The sequence below is a fragment of the Eucalyptus grandis genome, chromosome 4 (assembly GCF_016545825.1).
Source record: "Eucalyptus grandis isolate ANBG69807.140 chromosome 4, ASM1654582v1, whole genome shotgun sequence".
NCBI lineage: Eukaryota > Viridiplantae > Streptophyta > Magnoliopsida > Myrtales > Myrtaceae > Eucalyptus > Eucalyptus grandis.
The window spans coordinates 166,691-185,632 of NC_052615.1; the positions used below are offsets into that span (position 1 = coordinate 166,691).

Below are 18,942 nucleotides of genomic sequence, written 5' to 3' on the forward strand. Positions count from 1 at the left end.
ATGTTGATCGCCCGACTTTGAAAAGGATGTATCTCGTTCCTAAAATTGATTCTCTTTAGCATAAAAAATGACATGTCCTTTTCTTTGATACATGATGGATTCGAACAGAACAAAGGTTTGTCAAATAAAGAGCGGGAGAGCAACGTTTGATTTAGAAAAAAAGCTCTCATCTCCCCACCAATGAAATGTGCTGGAACAACATTGTTAGATTCATCAAGAAGGATGTATCGTTCCTAAATTGAACCTAATTAAGTATGGAGATAACTTGTTTCATCTCCTCTTCTTGCAGGGTGATGAATGGGAAAAATGTTGCACCTTGACCGTAGAAGCAGCGCCTTCCATCAAGACAATAAACGGGCAAAGCATCTAAAGAACAATATCCTCAAATGTGGAAACAAGGAGCATCCACTCTCCTTTCAAAGCAAAATCTTGAAAAACACATCTCATGATCCATATATAAAATTTTCAAGCTCCTTATTAGCTAAACATCTCTTCAGAAAGAGCATCTAAAAATAAATAAATAAATAAAATCAAAACAAGAATCAAACTTTGTGAATTGTTGTATACAATAAATAAGTGCTTTTTATGGATAAATCAGGGCCACATAGCCATTTATCAATCAATTCTAGCAACTTCAAGCAAAATTCAAACCTGAAGAACGAAAACATGTGAAGGGATGACATCAGACGCTTAAGGGCAAATGTAAGCGAAAGGTAATGCCAAGTTACCAAATATCCACGAGGGTGAATCCAAGAGATGTTAGCCCTCAAAGGATAAAAGCGACTGAAGGGTAATAATGTATCGTTTCCAACATTTCAATCCCTAAAGATCTTTGCGCTAACATATTCTTTTACATTCTTTACAAAGTTACCGGGTCGCCATGCCATAGGTAAGTACCCTTCTTCTCAATTTTTTTTTAAAGCAAAAAAAAAAAAAAAAAAAAACCTTTGGCGCTTTCTTAGAGACAAGCACAAAAATGAGAAGGGAAAAAATTTCTGCAAACTTTTTGAGTATTCTTTTATCTCAAAATTGTTTTCTCGTCTTATGAATTATTCATTTAAAATCGGATTTTCCTATGAAGATTGATCTACTCAGATGATCTTAACAGAGTGAGATTGAGACGTTAACCATGCCAAATAAGAAGTGCTTAGGATGAAGAAAGGCAAGCCATTTCCAAACAAATCCTTCAAACACTCTTGAGAGCTAAGTGAAAGAGACCTTCTCTTAGGACGAATGATTCATTCGCATTGAGCACAAAGATCAAAATGATAAAGGCGTTTCCTTCATCAATCCCAAGCATTGCACTGATCTCTTGTTACCCCTTTGGGCTGAAAAAAGAAGATGATCCTTCAAAGTACCCCTATCGATAACGACCCTACATTGGGGCAACAGAGGAGGTTACGGTCGTGTTGTAAAACAAAAGGTTGAGAAAGATTCTATTACTTTCACTTACATCAATCTTCTTGTGGTAGCTTCAGAGGAATTCTCATCGGAGCTTGACTCATCCCAAGGTGAAGAAGAGCATTTCCTTCTCTACCCAAACACTAATACCCATTGCTATAACCAATTTGGGCCTGATTATTCATTTCTGAATCCCGAGCGGTGATCATCTCCCTTCACTGGGGCAAGGCATAAGAATTGACCAAATATAATTGACAATCACAAGGAAATGTGAAAAGCATCTCAAAAGTCATAAGAGCTACAACAGTTCAAAAAGCAAAAAGTTTGAGAAATTATGGGGCATGAAAAAGCAGTGTACCTGGTAAAAGCAAGACCAATGCCCGTCAAGAAAAAGAGCCAAAAGGTTGTATCTTATGTGATAGAAAAATTATCAAAATCCAAGTGCCGGTGAAAAAAAGAAAAATTCATCATCGCAAAGGGCAAAGGAAATTAGAGTAAGGAGCAAAGCTCCCATGTAGAAATGATTAGTCAAGGGGCTTTCGAGATGTGCAGCATTTCAAAAGCCAAATGCCTTCGAAGATCGAATGACATGGTCACGATGCTATGATGATCACTGACTCTTAAAACCCCCTTGAGAATTTTAAGTCTTTCAAGCCTTTCCCAAGCCAACATTACAACTCTCTTCCGAAGTCTCTTCTTATTGGGATGGTTCGAGTGAAAATGAGAATGTCACAAAGAAGCTATTGCTTGAAGAAGTGGAAGTAATCCTATCTTGTCTTATCTTTCAAGTTCTTGACTTGTAAACCCGACGAAGATAGCAACAAATGTTCCCCTATTGTCCTCAAAGCAATAATTCCTTTGCGTAAGTCCTAAACGAGCCTATATTGCGGTCCTTTCAAAAGACCTTTTTTATCGATCATATTGTGCTCATCGCAAATGTTTCTGAAAGCCTTTGATCTGGGTTATGTGAGATACCCTCAGCAACCGGTTATCTCCCACATGAATGAATGGGATCAAGTAGCCATTTTATCGAAAGTGCGTGAAAAGCCCTTTCTGACTAAGAAGCTCTAGTTTGGCATGCTTAATGAACCTTTTTCACGAGTTGTGACCGTCTTGATAAGAGTTTGACTCCTAGAGAATTTGATGATTAATGGTATCTCCACGAGCAAGATGACAATTTTGCGCCACATATAAATCAAATGTTTTTCCAAACAATTGGACTTAGCTTGATAAGCATGTTCAATTAATGCTGTAATATTGCCAATACGTCTCTTGATGATGTCTCTAACGACATTTGCTCAAGTTGAGTTTGACAGGATTCTTCAATGAAGCCATGCAGTTTTCATGGGGTTAGCGAGTGCTTCCCTAAAAACCAAAGGTTCATGGTCAGCCTTAAATCATGCCATTTCAAAGGGTTCATGGTTAGCCTTAAACCATGCCATTTGCCAAAGGTTCATGGTCAGCCTTAAATCATGTCATTTACAAGGTTGGTGGGTTTATCCTTAAACCACAGGGTTGGTGGCTTTTCCTAAACCACACGGTCGAAACCCATTTGTACACGGTGAGACTATCATCCGGTTGAAACCCGTTTTTACACGGTGAGACTATCATCCAGTCGAAACCCGTTTGTACATAGTGAGACTATCATTCGGTCGAAACCCGTTTGTACATGGTGAGACCTTCCTCCCAGTCGAAACCCGTTTTTACACGATGAGACTATCATCCGGTCGAAACCCGTTTTTACACGGTGAGACTATCATTCGGTCGAAACCCGTTTGTACACGGTGAGACCTTCCTCCTAGTCGAAACCCGTTTTTACACGGTGAGACTATCATCCGGTCGAAACCCGTTTTTACACGGTGAGACTATCATTCGGTCGAAACCCGTTTGTACACGGTGAGACCTTCCTCCCAGTCGAAACCCGTTTTTACACGGTGAGACTATCATCCGGTCGAAACCCGTTTTTACACGGTGAGACTATCATCCGGTCGAAACCCGTTGTTACACGGCGAGACTATCATTCAGTCGAAACCCGTTTGTACACGGTGAGACCTTCTTCCCAGTCGAAACCCGTTTTTACACGGTGAGACTGTCATCCGATCGAAACCCGTTTGTACACGATGAGACTATCATTCAGTCGAAACCATCATTATACGGTGAGATATTCCTCCCAATCGAAACCGTTTTTACACGGTGAGACCATCACATCAAATCAAAACCCATTTTTAAATGGTGAGACCTTTTTTTTTTTTTTTTTTTAGTCTAAACCACACGGTTTGTGGGTTTATCCTTAAACCACAAGGTTCGTGGGTCATCCTTAAACCACATGGTTCGTGGGTCATCCTTAAACCTCGCTTTTAAAATGTTTATGAGTTTATTTTTAAATTGCAATTTTTCAAAAGGTTCGTGGTCAACCTTAAACCATGTTATCTACAAAGGTTCATTGGTTTTCCTCAAATCATGCATTTTCAACCTGGTCATAATCCATTGTTACACGATGAGACCTCATTCCTCTCTTTCTTCTTATGACACGGCGTGCTTCTGTAACCCGGGGTCTTTTCATTCTTCTTAAGACACGACGTGCTTCTATAACCTGGGGTCTCTTTTTCTTCTTATGACACGGCGTGCTTCTGTAGCCCAGGTCTCTTCTTCTTTTAATGACACAATGTGCTTATGTGCCTATGCACCTAGGGTCCATTTCTCGTCAAAATAATTTAGGTGTCTTCTATCTTTCAATGCAACCTCTTCGAGCTCCCATTCAAAGAGGGGCAGCTGTTGACACCTAAATTTTACTATTTTATTTAAAACTTAATTGTGTACAAGATTAGGAATTAGCCACTAAAAAAAAACAACAAAACAAAAGAAAATACAAAAAAATTAAGTAATTTAAAAAAAAAAAAACGAGAGACTCCATTCTCTCTTTCTTTTTCCCCCACGCGCAGGCCCTTGTGCAGCCCATCTTCTTTTCTCCCTCGCGTGGCCCACGCACGGCCCATCTTCCTCTTCTTTCTCCTCGGCTCGTGCCCAGCTTTCTTCCCCCCTCCTGCTGGTCTTCGCTGAAAAAGACCTGCAAGAAGAAAAAAAAAACAGAGTAGCAGAAGTTGCAGCAGCATAGTGAGAGCAAGAAGATCAAGGTTCGGCGCGATCCGTGGGTCGGGGAAGTAGACCAATCGACCAGCTGGCACGGCAGGAGGTCTTCGCTCGGAATACCTGCAGAAAAAGAAAGGACAGAAGTATAAGACCGAAGGAGGGCAGTAGAGAGCGAGGGGGCGGACCAAGACAGAGAGAAACAAAGAGAGGGGGTTCTGGGCTGCTTTTTTTTTTTTTTGGGTCGAGAGAGAACATAGAGTACCGAAGAACGAGTTGAAGAGGAGCTCGTGGAGAGAAAAAACCAGAAAGGAGGAAAAGAAGAGACCCAGCACAGAGGACCGAGAGAAGAGAGGAGGGGGAAGAAACGGAGGGAGGAGGCGTCACCGTTGCAGGCCTCTCCCGGGCCACCACCACTGTCGCCAACGAGCCACCCAATCGACGATGTTCGCCGCCATCTTCCCCAGAATCCAGATCTAAAGCAAGGGGAAAAAAAGAAAAGCGGCGAGGGAAGAGACGGAGAACCGGGAAGGGAGAGACATCCGAGAGAGAGAGGTCGAAGGGGAGTTGTGGCCGCCATCGGTGGTCCGTTCGTGAGTTGCTGTCCGTCGCGGCTCTTCTTGTTGAACCAAGTAGGTCTTCTCTACTCATGTATGCTCCGTTTTTGTAGGGCGTCGGACCAGAGCTCGTGGACGACCTGTTCGCATGAGCTTTGGTTCCTTCGGTGCCTGTAAATCTTTAGCCAAACCTTTATGTGTTGCTGGTCGTTTTCCGAGAACCCTGGTCCCATTTCGAGTCTCGGTTGAGTCGGAAATCCAAACATTTGGTAATGCTCACGAACTGTTTGTATAAATGCCTGAGTGAAGCTAGAATGACTATTCTTGAACGCTCGTCCATTATACGCGCCCGTTGTTGATAGATGCGTTTTGTTGCTGTTCCGCACGTTTTTGTTTTGTCCATTTTGAGTTTACTAGCCATATGTTGTGATTCGGGCTTATTTTCATACAAGTTGGGGCTCGTCTCCCTCCCTATCCGTATCCGTATAAGTGAGAGAGTGGGTCTCGGCTCGGCGGCGGCCTGAGCGCGAGCGGTGTCGGCGCCGGTGAGGATGGGTAGTGAGGCTTGTTTAAAAGGGCATTGGTTCAATCGATGAGCTTCGGTAAAAAGAGCATAGGAGAGAAGGTGGCTTCGGGCGTGCAGAGAATGCACGAAGAAGAAGAAGACCAAAAAAAAAAAAAAAAAAAGAATAAAAGAAAAAGAAAACAAAAAAGAAAACTATAAAATGGCAAAAGCTGGCCTCGAGAAGGACAGTCGGGTAGAGCGTGCAGGGAAAGGATGAAGTGAGGAAAATATATAAAAAAAAAAAAAATCAAAAAAATCAAAAAAATCAAAAAAATCAAAAAATCAAAAATCGAAAAATAATAAAAATTCAGAAAACTTCCGAAAATTCAAACAACTTTAAGAGAACATTAAAAAAATTTAAAAAAATCAGAAAATATTAAAAATTCGACTTTAAAAAATTAAAATTAAAAAAATTAAAAAAAATTAAAAATTTCGAAAATCCAAAAATGATGGGGTTTGGTTAGGGATTGCTATGTTTTGCATTCTCAGTGTAATTAGGCATTTACTTGCTCATATTTCGATTATGTCGTATGGTTAAGTTGCCTTTCTATTATGTTTAATTGCACGTATTTAATTTTATAGCAGTTAAGATCTTAGTAACCATGATTGTTATTTTAACAATTGTGCACCCGCATGATCACTTCACATGTTAGTGGATAAGTATAAAATTAATCCAAGCTGCCTATCAAAAATCATTTTGTTAAAATAAACAAGATTAGGTACCGAAAGGGTATTAATTGGTTAATTAGTGTAATCAAGTCCCCGAACCTAGATTCTCTGGTTGTGTAGGAAGTGAGGCACCCTCCCATGCCTCACTTGGTTTCTAGCCAACCCCAATAGGCTAGTGGCGACTCCTTTTGTGCAAAATCTCTTAAGAATATCCCAATGTCACGCGGGGTATGGGGCAGGGAGGCTCGCGCACGATCACGGCGCTTAGCCCGTCCTTTGCAGCAATACCCTAAGCTGTTCCCTCTCCCCGAGGGTAGGTTGCGACAAACCCTAACTTTACCAAACAGACAAGAAGTACCATATCACCCGACAAATTAGATCCTTCAAGGTACAGCTTCCTCTAAATGATATCTCATGTCAAAATGGGTACAAAACTATAGTTCAAGGCAAACGCTTCATGGGACATAGGTGAAGACCCAAAAAAGAACCAAGAATCACACTTACAAAAAATATCATATACAATGCAATACATGGAAGGGACGGACCCACATAGGCCCAGGATTCTTTTCACAAATTTTTGCAAGCCATTATGCAAAATTCCATAGAATCACTATCGGTTGACCAACTTCCTAGCTATCTAGTAATTAAAATATGAACAAAAACACTTTAAAAAGTGATTTACAGATTGAAGGTCTTGAAGATCAAAAGTAGCAGCCACCGCTCCATCGCGTTCACCTTGCTATATCCCAGAGACCACACCCGAAACCATTGACAATCGAACTAATTGATTGATTCCGGAAAAATGAAAACGAAATGAAAACTACACGTTTGATTCGCCAAATATAAACAACTGAAGACGGAGATACAAGACGAAGAGGTGGACATACAACGAAAGAATAACAAATCAGCTTTTACAATGGTATCGCGTAAACCATGTGCACAGAGTTTCACTATAAATGATTTATGATGCTGCTCCTTTTTCCCCATTTTTTTATGGTTTGGGTGGCTCCGCAGCCTCCACGGCCGCTTCTTCCTTCTTCTCTTCTTCGACGACAATCTCCGCCTTCTCTTCCACCGCCACAGTTACCTCTCCAGAAGTTGCTGCTTCTGCAGGAGGAGCCTCGACTTCCTTCTCCTCAGTGATTATGAAGGTGGACACCTTCTCAAATACAAATAACACGGGCCCCGACACCAAGACTGGTCCATACTTTGTGGACGCTTCTGACACTGGCTTCGATCCAGGAAACTCTGCACAGCCGCATTAAGGTGATCAACCGTGCGTGCATACAGAATCAGATCATGTATACTTGCTTCTTGCATAGATAAGGATGATACACATGCAGAGAGGTACAAGCACATGCGTATGAGGCACTTATACGTATGATGCGGGCACTGAATCACATGAGACATCGATGCATATATGCTAATATAAGCAACATGTTGTAAAAAAGAAACTGTACCGATTTTCACAAGCTCTTCTAGGAACTTGTTGACAGCGGTCGAGTGCTTCTTGAGTCCTGCTTCCTTGGGCTCCTTAACAAGAGCCTGTTTGTCACATGGCATACCGAGCGCACTTGTTATTCTTAGGTCGTATGTATAGACATAGGACTATAGGTATTGGATCGAAGTGGAGACGTTCCGCTCGTACCTTAACTTCTGCGGAGGAAGCCTCATATATCTCCACTACTTTAGGCTGAAGCTCTGCCTTCTTCTCCTCGAACTCCTTATCTATCTCCCCCTGTTTCAAGGAACCACGCAAATCAATAAACCTATAAAGATGTAATTAATTATGCCAGCTAGCCACGTTAACCAGGCTAGGGAAATTAACATATCAACCCTCAAGGGACCTTAGAATCATCAAAGGACTTGCAAGCCTCCGCAGCCGCAGGCTTCTTTCCATTCTTCTCAAACACTTTCTTGATCTTCGGAAGAACCTTCGATGACCAATAACCCATGTTTCACTCTCTGTTGTAGAAGATAGAACGGAAAGCAAATCCTGCAAAAAACGATGGACTTTGAAAAATATAAACCAATCAAGTTCAGAGAGAGTTGAGGGGAATTAGATGTTATTTGGTGAAGCTGCTGAGCTGAACTTACTCGTGCTGTTATGTCTCTCTTGGTGCTGAGTCTGAAGGCGAACACGTTCGACCTGGGATGGGAGGGATTGTTGTTGTGGATTATAGATAGCCCTACTGTCCCTTCGAATCAAGGCACATATAGAGCCCAACACAAAGGGGAGAGAGAGAGAGAGAGAGATTAAAATACATGCTATCAAAGCATCTCTTCACGCAAGATGATAGAATAATGGACGGGTTTTTTGGTATTGAAAATTCACAAGAAGTTGCCCACTTCATGATTAGTCGGTATCAGCCACCCGGTGCCGAAACGACCTCCGGAGCCCTCGCTTCAGGTGTCTCGCTCGGGGGGATAGCGGCGAAAGCGCCAAGAGAAGACAGCTTGCAATGGCAATCAAGCTCGTTCATTCAAAGGTTGGCAACGTCGACCGCGGGGCCTACCTCCAACGCTGCCTGATGTCGATCTGTAAAAGATTGATTGAGAGTCAATGGAATCTCACGTGGCTTCGCTGGTAGACAACCCCAATTAGGCCGTCAATGACCCCCCGCCCTCCTCCCCCATTTTGATTCCCTTAGCACGACATCCAAATAATAGCTAAGCTACGTCCCACCACCTTCATAAACAATTTTGATGGAAAATGGATCGGCACATTATTGCCTATTTGTTCATATGCTCCTTTGCTCAGATGCAGAATCTCCATACGGCATCGGATTGGTTTTTCGAATGGTGGGTTTTCTCGTTTAGAAAGTGGACGCATTCATGCTTGTTGTACATGAACCCCATACGACAGATTATCAAGTATACAGGTCAAGAAGTTTACAATACGTGCAATGTGATAATTCTTAGAGGGAAAATTTCAAGCACACTCGTTTATTGGTGGAAGAGGAGCTTTCGATAAGTTCAAGCTAACGGTCCCAAGCAACCTAAGCATTCCATTTTAAAATGATACTTATCCACTCTTAGAAGAAACCGCAACCATCAAGGTGCTTTAGGCACGTTATATTGAGATGACAGGCCTATGGTCATAGATAAAGACAAGCAGAAGAGTGAATCCAACCTCCACCTTTGGCACCAACCCCGAAAACAACCAGACGGGAAGGGAATTGGCCATGAAATTCCCCTATTCTTGCTAATAGACTTCTTAGCGTTAAAAGCAAATCCTTGCAGAATTTCATTGTCGAAACTTTACCTACAGATTTCGTCAAAGTCTACCCCCAAGATATTCCGAACGCATAGCTGAGCCCCACTTGTCTTTTGTATGAGGGCTCTCAATTAGTAAGCTATTCAATATACTTTCGATGGTATGGTTGCTTCCAAACAAACCTCTTGATTGTATCCATACATGCACCAATCTTATTACTAAACGATCATATAGGGATCTTAATGTGTCATCTGAATTGTTCCCCTCTTGATGATGAAGCTTAAACCCATCACAAACAACCTCAATCTCTACTATCTAGTTGTTTCTATTTTATAGTTTGCATTGATTTGATAATGCTATCACGACTTGCATGGAACTAGTGATTTGCATGAAACTGATAATTTACTCAAAACACGCGATTCTCTAATATTGTACGAGATTAGAGAAGATATTTTGTGTGCTCAATTTTAATTGACATTTCAGCTGTCTCCAGTTTAATTTCTCATTTTTATACACACTTTATTAAAATCAATATGCACCAAGTTATCACCATTTATTTTATCTGCGGAGGGAGAGGCAATGGCAGCTCTTAAACTTTTGCAAATTGTTTCTCAAGTCCTACGAAATTTATTTATCAAATTCTTGTACTCCCTTTTTTTTTTTTGGTTCGTGTTGGTTTCTTCAGGGACAAACATGCATTTGAAGAAAAAAGCTAACATGTGTTGCTATGTCAGTGCTGATTAGACCAGAAAGTGTATTTATCAATTTTTTCACACTTTTCGAATTTTATTTGTACATGTTTCATTTGAAAGGTAAACACGGAATTTAAGAGATCAAGAACCCAATACGTGGCAAAAAGATTTAAGGATTTGATTGTATGTTTTGTAAAAGTTCATTGGTGACATTATACCATTTGATTACAAATGTTTCATTGGAGTTGCCAATTACTTTCTCTTTCCCGTAATTTTAGTTCTCTAACCTTGCTGGTATGATTAAATGAAATAATTGCACCTTTGTTGCGCACTTTGGGCAAAGATATGCGGGGATTGCAAGAATTGATTTTAATAGAATTTGTTCGTAGGGGCCTTCTCTTATCAATTATAGAAGAACGTAGATAATCTTGTTGGAGAACGATTTTATCGACCCACTTCGCAAATTACCCATAACACATGAGACAAAGTATCCAAAGTAATGTGCTAGTATCTTAAGCTTTACCACCCCTCTTGGACCTTGCATAATTTAGTTTGCGTCGAATGGTGGAAAAAGCCCAGAAGATAATTTCATTTAGTCAAACACTAGATTCCTTCTATACTGACCATTCAACTTGGTGCATCATCTTAAGACTCCTCTTATCCGCGATTTGACTAATTCGTCCGTGGCTCATTTAAGCCTGTCTCCATCACCGTGGGGGGCATAAGTGAAGGAGTCTGCGTCAATTGCTATTGCAGGAAACCCAAAAAGATAATTACAAGAAAGATGACGCACTTTGGCAATTGAGTACACAACTCCTCTCGACATGGACAGGCTCTGTTCTTAGTTAATCCGGGTTGATTGATGTATTAGATTACAACGTACATTTTAGAGACAACTTTCTCCCTGTCTAAATTGGACAAAGTCTCATATTTTGATTAAGAGCCTATAATCCGCTGAAAGTTACGGCTTCTGTTCCCTGTCACCAATTAAAACCATGCCCTACTTAGCTCAACGTTTCATCATCTCTCTAATTGGTACCCCATCTCCTCACTCCACACATTCTCCCAAGCCTAAGTTCAGGTTCAAAAGACAAAATAATGGATGCATACCAAATTATGACAGGGCTTCAGGGAGAGTGAAATTGTTGTGTACACGGATGTCCACGTCTCCATTTTGGAAAGAGCTATTAAATCGAAACTGAACTGAGCTCCAAATTAACATATATTCGAAGCTCGAATGAAACCCGACAAGTGTGATTTATCAAGTCATTGGTTGGTTTCAGCTCCATATCATCATTGTCTACTTGGTCTAAGTATGCAAGAACTTCACTAAACTTACAACTATGTACATATAACCTCTCGAACTCCACCAAAAAAACCGGAATACAAGAACCCTTATATGATTACTATGAAGGAAATACAAAACTAAACTGACATGTCTTCAATAGTGGGATAAAGGTTCCTACTTTGCATGGCAACAAACAAGTCAGTACATTTAATGATGATGAAGACCAGGTGCTACGGTTAGGCTCGTGCTTCTTTGTTGCGATGTCGCTTAATTCTGTATTTAGTTACTAAAGGCCACAAACAACAAGAACCCAAGGGACCATAGATCAAAACATCAGCCGTTGCCCTCCATTCCATAACCCCGATTTAGCATCTATATGTTGGACATAATAGAGCGGGCAATTTCTCACTGTTCTGGCCAGCACCGGTCCACAAACTACAAGTATACAAATAGCAGATTTGCTGTGATATTTAGGGAGGCGTTGTGCTGTTCATCTAGTCTCTAGTTAGAGAGCAGCATGGTCATAGTTAGGGGCCACCGCCAAAATTCTGTCATTTCGATTAACAGCCTGTCTAGCACCTTCACCCTCTGCGGCAGCTTGGACACCATCGTCCAGAACTATTAAATAACCTTCTCTTCTTATCAAGCTCTGCATCACAAGAAATTCGGCAGAATGCTGATGAGAGCTGTTGATACTTCTGTAATAAATGGTAAGAGTTCTCAGCAGTTGCATCATACCTCTATGATAATTTTGACTTTTTTGATTTCACTCGCTGCTTCCTTCTCTGAAATATTATTATTTTCATCGAACTGCTGATGGACATACCACATGATTAAGTCCCTTTGCCTCATTCCAACCAATCCATCCCCTGCAAGATATAAGGAAACAAATAAAAACTACATCAATCTGCCAACAAACTTTAAATAGAGAAAGTTCCCACTGGATCATTTATACAAAGAGCAGAGCATCAGGCAATATGTAACAACTGGTGGAAAAATCAATCTCCAACCGATGCACCTCTAGATCAACTTATATGCCCAGAGGAGAAACGATTACCTACCTTCTCGTGTTACAGCTTCTTCATGCTGTCTCAGGCGCATAATGAGGGCTTGTGTTACCCTTTGGAAATACTCATCACTGACCACAAGCTTTTCTCGTTGCTTGTCACCAGAACTTGCTCCAGTTTCTGCATTACCATAATCTAATTTTTGTGAGATCCAAAATACAATCAAAAGAATAACAAGCTAGTGGAGATTGAATACTCACTTGCATTGCTAAACTGCATGTCCAACGCAGCATCTGTGGGTTGAGCGTCATCTTGGGCAGGAGGATCAGGTCCATTACCACCGCTGCTATCGCCCAAATCACGATTACCATCTTGAAACTCAGATAGATCAATCTCAGTTGACTCCACACTGTATGGAGGGAAAACCAGGAACAAATCCCAAGAAAGGTTATGGCAATGGTATGTGAGATGGGTTGAGCAGTACATCGCTCACTTAGAAGAGTGAAAGGCAGGGACAACACTTAAATGTGAGGAGGAAATCTTAAAAGTTAGCTGAGATCTTGCCTTATTATAGATGTTTTCAACAGTTTCCTTGCTACATCAACATGGCGTGGTTGTACCTATAAGGAACATTATTTTTAAAAAATATTACTCGAAATTACCCAATGAAGGGACAAGGACCTCAAGAAAAGTACCTGAGTTTCCAAATAACTTCGAGCAATGGCCTCAGACAGCCTGATCAATGCCTCAAGTTGCCTGACAGTCATGCGGTAAGCAACTCTGCTACCAGGAGTTGTATCACCTCTTCGAAGTGCAACATATGACTCGACCAACACTTTTCTTGCTTCTGAGCTCAGCTGCATTAATTAGTCCAGTTAAAATGATCAATATATACCTGCAGATACTTTTCTGTAAAACAAAGAACAAAGTCACCGCTGAAAAATCAGAAACAAACCTTTGGTTTCAAAGTTTTTGCATATGCAATGTAACGTTTCAGTTGGGCAGTATTAAATGCAGGAACAATAGCATCTTCACGTTTCTGATGAACTCTCACAATATGGTGGGCAATGTGGTAATCGATCTCATCATCTGGGTCATCAATCATTACATATACCAGATCGAACCTCGAAAGTATAGCTGGAGGTAGAGCTACGTTATACTGCGTACAGGCATAACTAAATTAGTCAAGCATCATAAGTCTACAATGATCGAAAAATGTCAATTAAGTAAAGTTCTAACTTCAAGGTTTCCAAAAATTCATCGTCTCACCTTGAGTGGTTTAGATTTGTCATAACGGCCCCCTGTCGGGTTGGCAGCAGCTAGGATTGATGTCCGGGCATTTAGAGTTGCCTGAATACCTGCTTTTGTGATGCTTATTGTCTGTTGCTCCATAGCTTCATGAATTGCAACCTTCAAAATGAAAGTCAATTTCAGTCCTAAGTACCAGATTTAAATGTGGCCAATGTCACAGAAGCAAGGAAGTGAACTCACCTGATCCCTGATGTCCATTTTATCAAATTCATCAATGCAACAGATTCCATTGTCCGCAAGCATGAGGGCACCAGCCTAAAATAATCATATGATCTCAGAAACCTGCAGTAATTCTTGCACCGGAGAAGCAACGAAAACAACTAAAGAAAAGAGACAGCTTCCCTTGTTCTGTCCAGTTGAACTTGTTTGTCCAAATTCAACAAAAAGATATTATCTTGACAAGAGAATGTAAGACAATTGAAAGAAGAGGCAATCAAGAAGGTGCCAGTAAACACTCAATAACAGGTCAGGAATGTGAAAAGAGTGAAGCCAATTTCTCACATTTTTCAACAGAAATCGTGCAAAATAACTCCTAATAAGCAGCTTACTTAAAGGGCATATCTTCCTCAACTCTGCATTTACAACTGATAAGAAAGAGTCCACAGTAAATTTCCTTACCACCAGTTACATTGGAGGAGATGAATAGGAAAGGCGAATCTAGGACCATAAACAGTTTAAGGTACATTCTGCTACTTCCAGAATACTGTCAAAGATTTTGGTACTCCTATAATGAACAGATCACTACTTCATTTTGCACTTTACGAAGATGCTTCAACCATAATTGCACTGTACATTCTGCAAGTTCACCTTCTATGAAATGGCTCTAAATAGAGATCCAATAGTCAAACTTGTGGCTTCCAAGTTGTTTCAGAAAAAATTACCGTTACAATATTATTGGCTTTTGTCACTATTGCAAGATCTCTAAATAAAAAGGCAAAAAGTGGATTTCTGCCTGAAGGACCAAGGAAGATCCATTTGCAAGCAAAACACAACTAAGAACTATTAGATTAGGTGAATGGTTGTCATTGTTGGTTGACAACATATCTCGCTAAAATTTTTCACAAGTAGCAAGTGTATAAACCCCCACCATTATCTAAAAGTACCCAGTGGTCCCACATACCCCACACTCTGTGATTGCACTTAGTTGCATACAGTTGATATTATGGAAAAGGTAGACCAGGGAGAGGTGACAGCATCTTCAACAAGAATTATCACAAATCTGAAGTCACAGCAGTCAAACAAGGTGAGTGTTCTTTCCATCAGAAAGACCAAACTTTGTGAGAAAGAAAGTAGTCCAATCTTTCCTTCAGTGGGTTCTTCAACTTCCAGCAAGGCACATGCTAGAATAGATATTGAATTTTGCAGGCACAATGCACTGCAGCAGTTTAATTCTTCCTTTACCAGGAAAGATGCAAAGACAGCATCAGACACTTTAATGCCAATAACCCATTTTTGCATATACCATATCAAACCAAAAGATATTCTAAAAAGAAAGAATAAGAAGCAACTACCTCGATACAAAATTCCCCTGTTTCTGGTTCTTTGGCAACAGTTGCAGTCAACCCAGCAGCAGAGGAAGATTTTCCCGATGTGTATACAGATCTTGGGACTATGCCTGAAGTATATCTGAAACACAAGCGAGCACATAAATAAGTCCATAAATCTAATAATACACGAAAACATGGATTCCATTCAGCAAGCATGATCATAGGGTTGATGAATTGGATTAAAAAAGACAGCGTACTTGAGGAACTGGGATTTTGCACAGCTAGGATCTCCAACAATGCAGACATTGACATCCCCTCTCAGGTTGATGCCTTCGTGAGTTACCTTGTGAACGCCACCAACAAGCATAAGGAGAATAGCTCGCTTTATGTCTTGATGACCAAAAACTGTTGGAGCAATGCTATTGACAAGCTTATTGAAGAAATCAGGGGTATTCCTCATTCTCTGAATTTCATCAATCTCTTCAGCCTGTGACAGACAGAGACATCAGAAGCTGCTGGGTCAGCTGTGACTACTGAAACTCGCCATGATTGCACAAGGTTGCCAGGGAAAGCCCATTACAGGATAATGGTTCAGGTCAAATGATGTTTTAACTACTTTGGAAGAATTTGAGTGACATGGTACTACTAGAAGGGAGTTCATGTGACTTACAGAGTAAACTTGGTCTCAGACAGACATAAGCTTTTTGCCTGCTATGTCAAAAAGATTTCTTCAACTACAACTATGCCAACTAAAGCCCAGAATATTATTTCACTATCTTATATATTGGATTTCGGAACTACGGAAACCCCAACCAGATTACTTGTTTCTATCACAATCAATTGAACGAACCCATAAATAGATAGATAATTTTTATTGAATGAAGTAAAATGATTTATTGAATGAAGTAAAATGATTCAGCTACATTCTTAAGTCACATTATTGTTCACACTATCACTTAAAGGAAGGTTGTTCATTGGAGACGAACCATGAATTGCTGATTGTCATCTTCATCAGCACCCTTCTTCCTATTTCTAATGTCAATGTCTCTTCTACCATCCATAATCTGAACCGATGCAAAAAGAGGTAAAGTTAGCATTAGCAAATACTCTGTGCACAATTTGCTTAATTAATCAACTGATTCCCCCAGTGAGCAACCTGCACTGAATTGGCAATAAAGGCAAGCCGATAAGAGAGATCTCTCACGCCTAATGCTCGAAGACCTCTCACACCTTCCTTTCCAACAGATGATGGGTTGCGCTGTGAAGCTTCCTTGCGGCACTCTGCTCTCTCGCCAGGGGAAGCCAGGGCCAATATGTCAGGAATGACAACGACAGTACCAGTAAAAATGACCCTGAAATCATTCAAATGATCAAATTAATTCAGAAGAAGAAGCATCAAGAAGTAAATGAATAAAAGAAGAAAGATTGACAAGCTAATTCTAGATAACTTCCTATGCTTAATGTGAGTAGGTGAATGTTCCATCACATTCAGTAGTTATCAGTTGATCTGTGTAAACAAGTAGTCTTAAGCATTGTGTTTCTTCAAGAAAAGCAGTCCCAATTATTACACCAATTTTTTCTTTGTTCTTTTCTTTCTCACTGAAACTTGCACGTTTGCAAAAAGGCAAATTCAGATATGATCCACTCAGCTTCAAATGGCTTATGTAGGGGACACAAATTCATATACATAGCATTTATTCCGACAAGTCAGACATGGCAAAGACTCTCACATCCAGCTTGACAATTGGCATCGATGATGGCCTAGAATTTACAGTAGAAGGAATAATTCTATCACAGCAATAAATTTGCAATCTTAATTAGCTACCACTATTTCAAATAGATTGGCACCGGTAAGACCACATAGTCTGAGATGAACGTTGTCTAATAGCTAGTTTAACCAGATGTATTCTGGAATGAAGATGCTGATATTCGTAGCTTCCATCGCAAAAGAATCAAACTCATCATATTCTTTCATGGTAAGAAATTACATGCTGAGATTGGTAGCTTCCTACTGTAGGATCACCTGCCTGTTACTTTTTGGGAAGAAAATAAATTCTGGAAGACTAAAAACTAGAGAAAGAATGAAACCGAAAAGATGACTGGACAATTAGGCCTCATAGCGACCCTGAAAAATGAGCGATCGATCCTTACGTGTCACCAGCTCTAGCCTGCTCAACTATATCGTGGCGGAGAATGACATCCATCGATCTGGGCAGGGATCCAGCAGGTATCTCTTTGGAGGTCTCCTGCATTCTCACCCTCTGCCAATCTGCGAATTTGCTCTCTTGGCGGAGCAATGCCCACTTCATCCTATTTTGGCATGTAGGATCCACGCAGATTGAGGGCTGCAATTGAGCACGACACCGCAAGGCTGATAAATAAATTACAAGGAAGAGATAATGCGAACTAGCGGAAAACACTCGCAAGGCATATACTAGGCAACCTCAGTATACTTGAATTGTTGCTCCACATTTCTTATGACGCCTCCACAGTCCAAGCACTTGAATGTACCCTGGAGAAGCTCTGGCCGCACTTCACTCGTGCGAGTGACCACGCCAGTCACCGATACAAGCTTCCCTATTTCTGCGGTGGTCAGTTCCCTCAACCTACAGTTTTAGATCAATTTAATCGTTTCAAGTTAATGAATTCGGGCAAACGAGAATTGACAGGCGCAGCAGAAAGGGCAGAGTAATTGGCTCTAAAAATTCGAACTTTACAATTGTTATGAGCAAGTCGAAATGAGGGGCAGGAGAAAAAAGGAGACCTCTTGGCGAAGGGGAGATTGAAGAAGGCGATGTTGATGTCCTTGTGGGGATTATCGTCGGCGATGAAGGTGGGCTTCTGCTCCATGACGAACCGCTTGCAAGCATTCCTGAGGTACGGCTCGAACCTAATCGACAGCACACACACAACAGTCAAATACAGAAATTGAGGGAACAATCGAGGCGGCGGAACCGGAACGGAGGCGACAAAAAGATGGACCTCAAGAACTCGTCGGAGATGGCGGACTGGAGGAGGTCGCTGAAGAGCATGACGTGGGAGAAGTCGATGAAGATGGTGCTGGACTCGCTGGCCTTCATGGCGTCGATCTCCGCCGAGTAGTAAGGCGGCCCTCTCGAGTTCGGATCCACCGTAAAGCTGCGGTTTTTTCAGTGGGTTTTTCCTCATCATCGTGAATCGACAGCACAAGGCAGAGATCATATTCATCGGAAGGGAACGGAAGGGGAAAGGGAAGGAGGGGTTACCTCTTGAGGAAGTCGAGGAAGACGTCCTCCACCTGGACGGCCTTGCGGTCGACGAAGTACGACTCCATTGGGGGGGGGCCGCGAACGACGATTGAATTCCTCTCCCTCGTCCGCTTCTCCTCTGCAGATCGGCAGTTCGCCTCTGAGGGTTGGAATGATGGAAATGGTGGAGGAAGGAGGAAGGAGGAAGGAGAAGGACGACGGAGTTTTGGCGGGAAGATATGGAGGGCCGTCCATGGGCTCCCGCCAAAAGATCCCTGATGGGCCTGGGCTTCGCTTCGCTTCTTGGGCTTTTTCTTTGCGGCCCATTTCAGCCTTTGAATCGATCCAACGTCGTGACTTTAGTCCCCACGCCAGCTTTAGATGCCGACGCGAAGCCATGACAAATCTCGACTCGATCGATGCGTTAGGTTTTA

The 18,942-nt window shown here is 41.4% G+C and overlaps 2 protein-coding genes across 4 annotated transcripts; both read right to left on the reverse strand.

Annotated features, from left to right (window-relative positions):
- Nucleotides 1–6,782: 6,782 nt before the first annotated feature.
- On the reverse strand, nucleotides 6,783–8,574 carry LOC104440591 (plasma membrane-associated cation-binding protein 1). 2 transcript variants are annotated; one of them, XM_010053495.3, is made up of 5 exons: nucleotides 8,377–8,574; nucleotides 8,127–8,244; nucleotides 7,928–8,017; nucleotides 7,740–7,824; nucleotides 6,783–7,527 (listed from the first exon to the last, which is right to left on the reverse strand). In XM_010053495.3, exons 2-5 carry the CDS (start codon nucleotides 8,232–8,234, stop codon nucleotides 7,271–7,273), a joined length of 540 nt encoding a protein of 179 aa, XP_010051797.2. In that variant the 5' UTR covers nucleotides 8,235–8,244; nucleotides 8,377–8,574; the 3' UTR covers nucleotides 6,783–7,270. The 2 variants fall into 2 exon arrangements, with proteins under 2 accessions (XP_010051797.2, XP_010051796.2); XM_010053494.3 differs by having other exon boundaries at nucleotides 8,127–8,275; nucleotides 8,377–8,573.
- A 2,998-nt stretch (nucleotides 8,575–11,572) lies between these two features.
- LOC104440592 (DNA replication licensing factor MCM6) lies at nucleotides 11,573–18,677 on the reverse strand. Of its 2 annotated transcripts, none has more exons than XM_010053498.3 (18): nucleotides 18,527–18,677; nucleotides 18,264–18,419; nucleotides 18,046–18,171; nucleotides 17,725–17,887; nucleotides 17,433–17,626; nucleotides 16,438–16,633; nucleotides 16,268–16,345; nucleotides 15,539–15,768; nucleotides 15,306–15,420; nucleotides 13,975–14,049; nucleotides 13,753–13,893; nucleotides 13,439–13,642; nucleotides 13,179–13,340; nucleotides 13,048–13,103; nucleotides 12,744–12,892; nucleotides 12,538–12,663; nucleotides 12,215–12,345; nucleotides 11,573–12,125 (listed from the first exon to the last, which is right to left on the reverse strand). In XM_010053498.3, the coding sequence occupies exons 1-18, from the start codon at nucleotides 18,592–18,594 to the stop codon at nucleotides 11,982–11,984; spliced, it is 2,514 nt and encodes an 837-aa protein (XP_010051800.2). In that variant the 5' UTR covers nucleotides 18,595–18,677; the 3' UTR covers nucleotides 11,573–11,981. The 2 variants fall into 2 exon arrangements, with proteins under 2 accessions (XP_010051800.2, XP_010051799.2); XM_010053497.3 differs by having other exon boundaries at nucleotides 12,538–12,678.
- Between the last annotated feature and the right edge of the window lie 265 nt (nucleotides 18,678–18,942).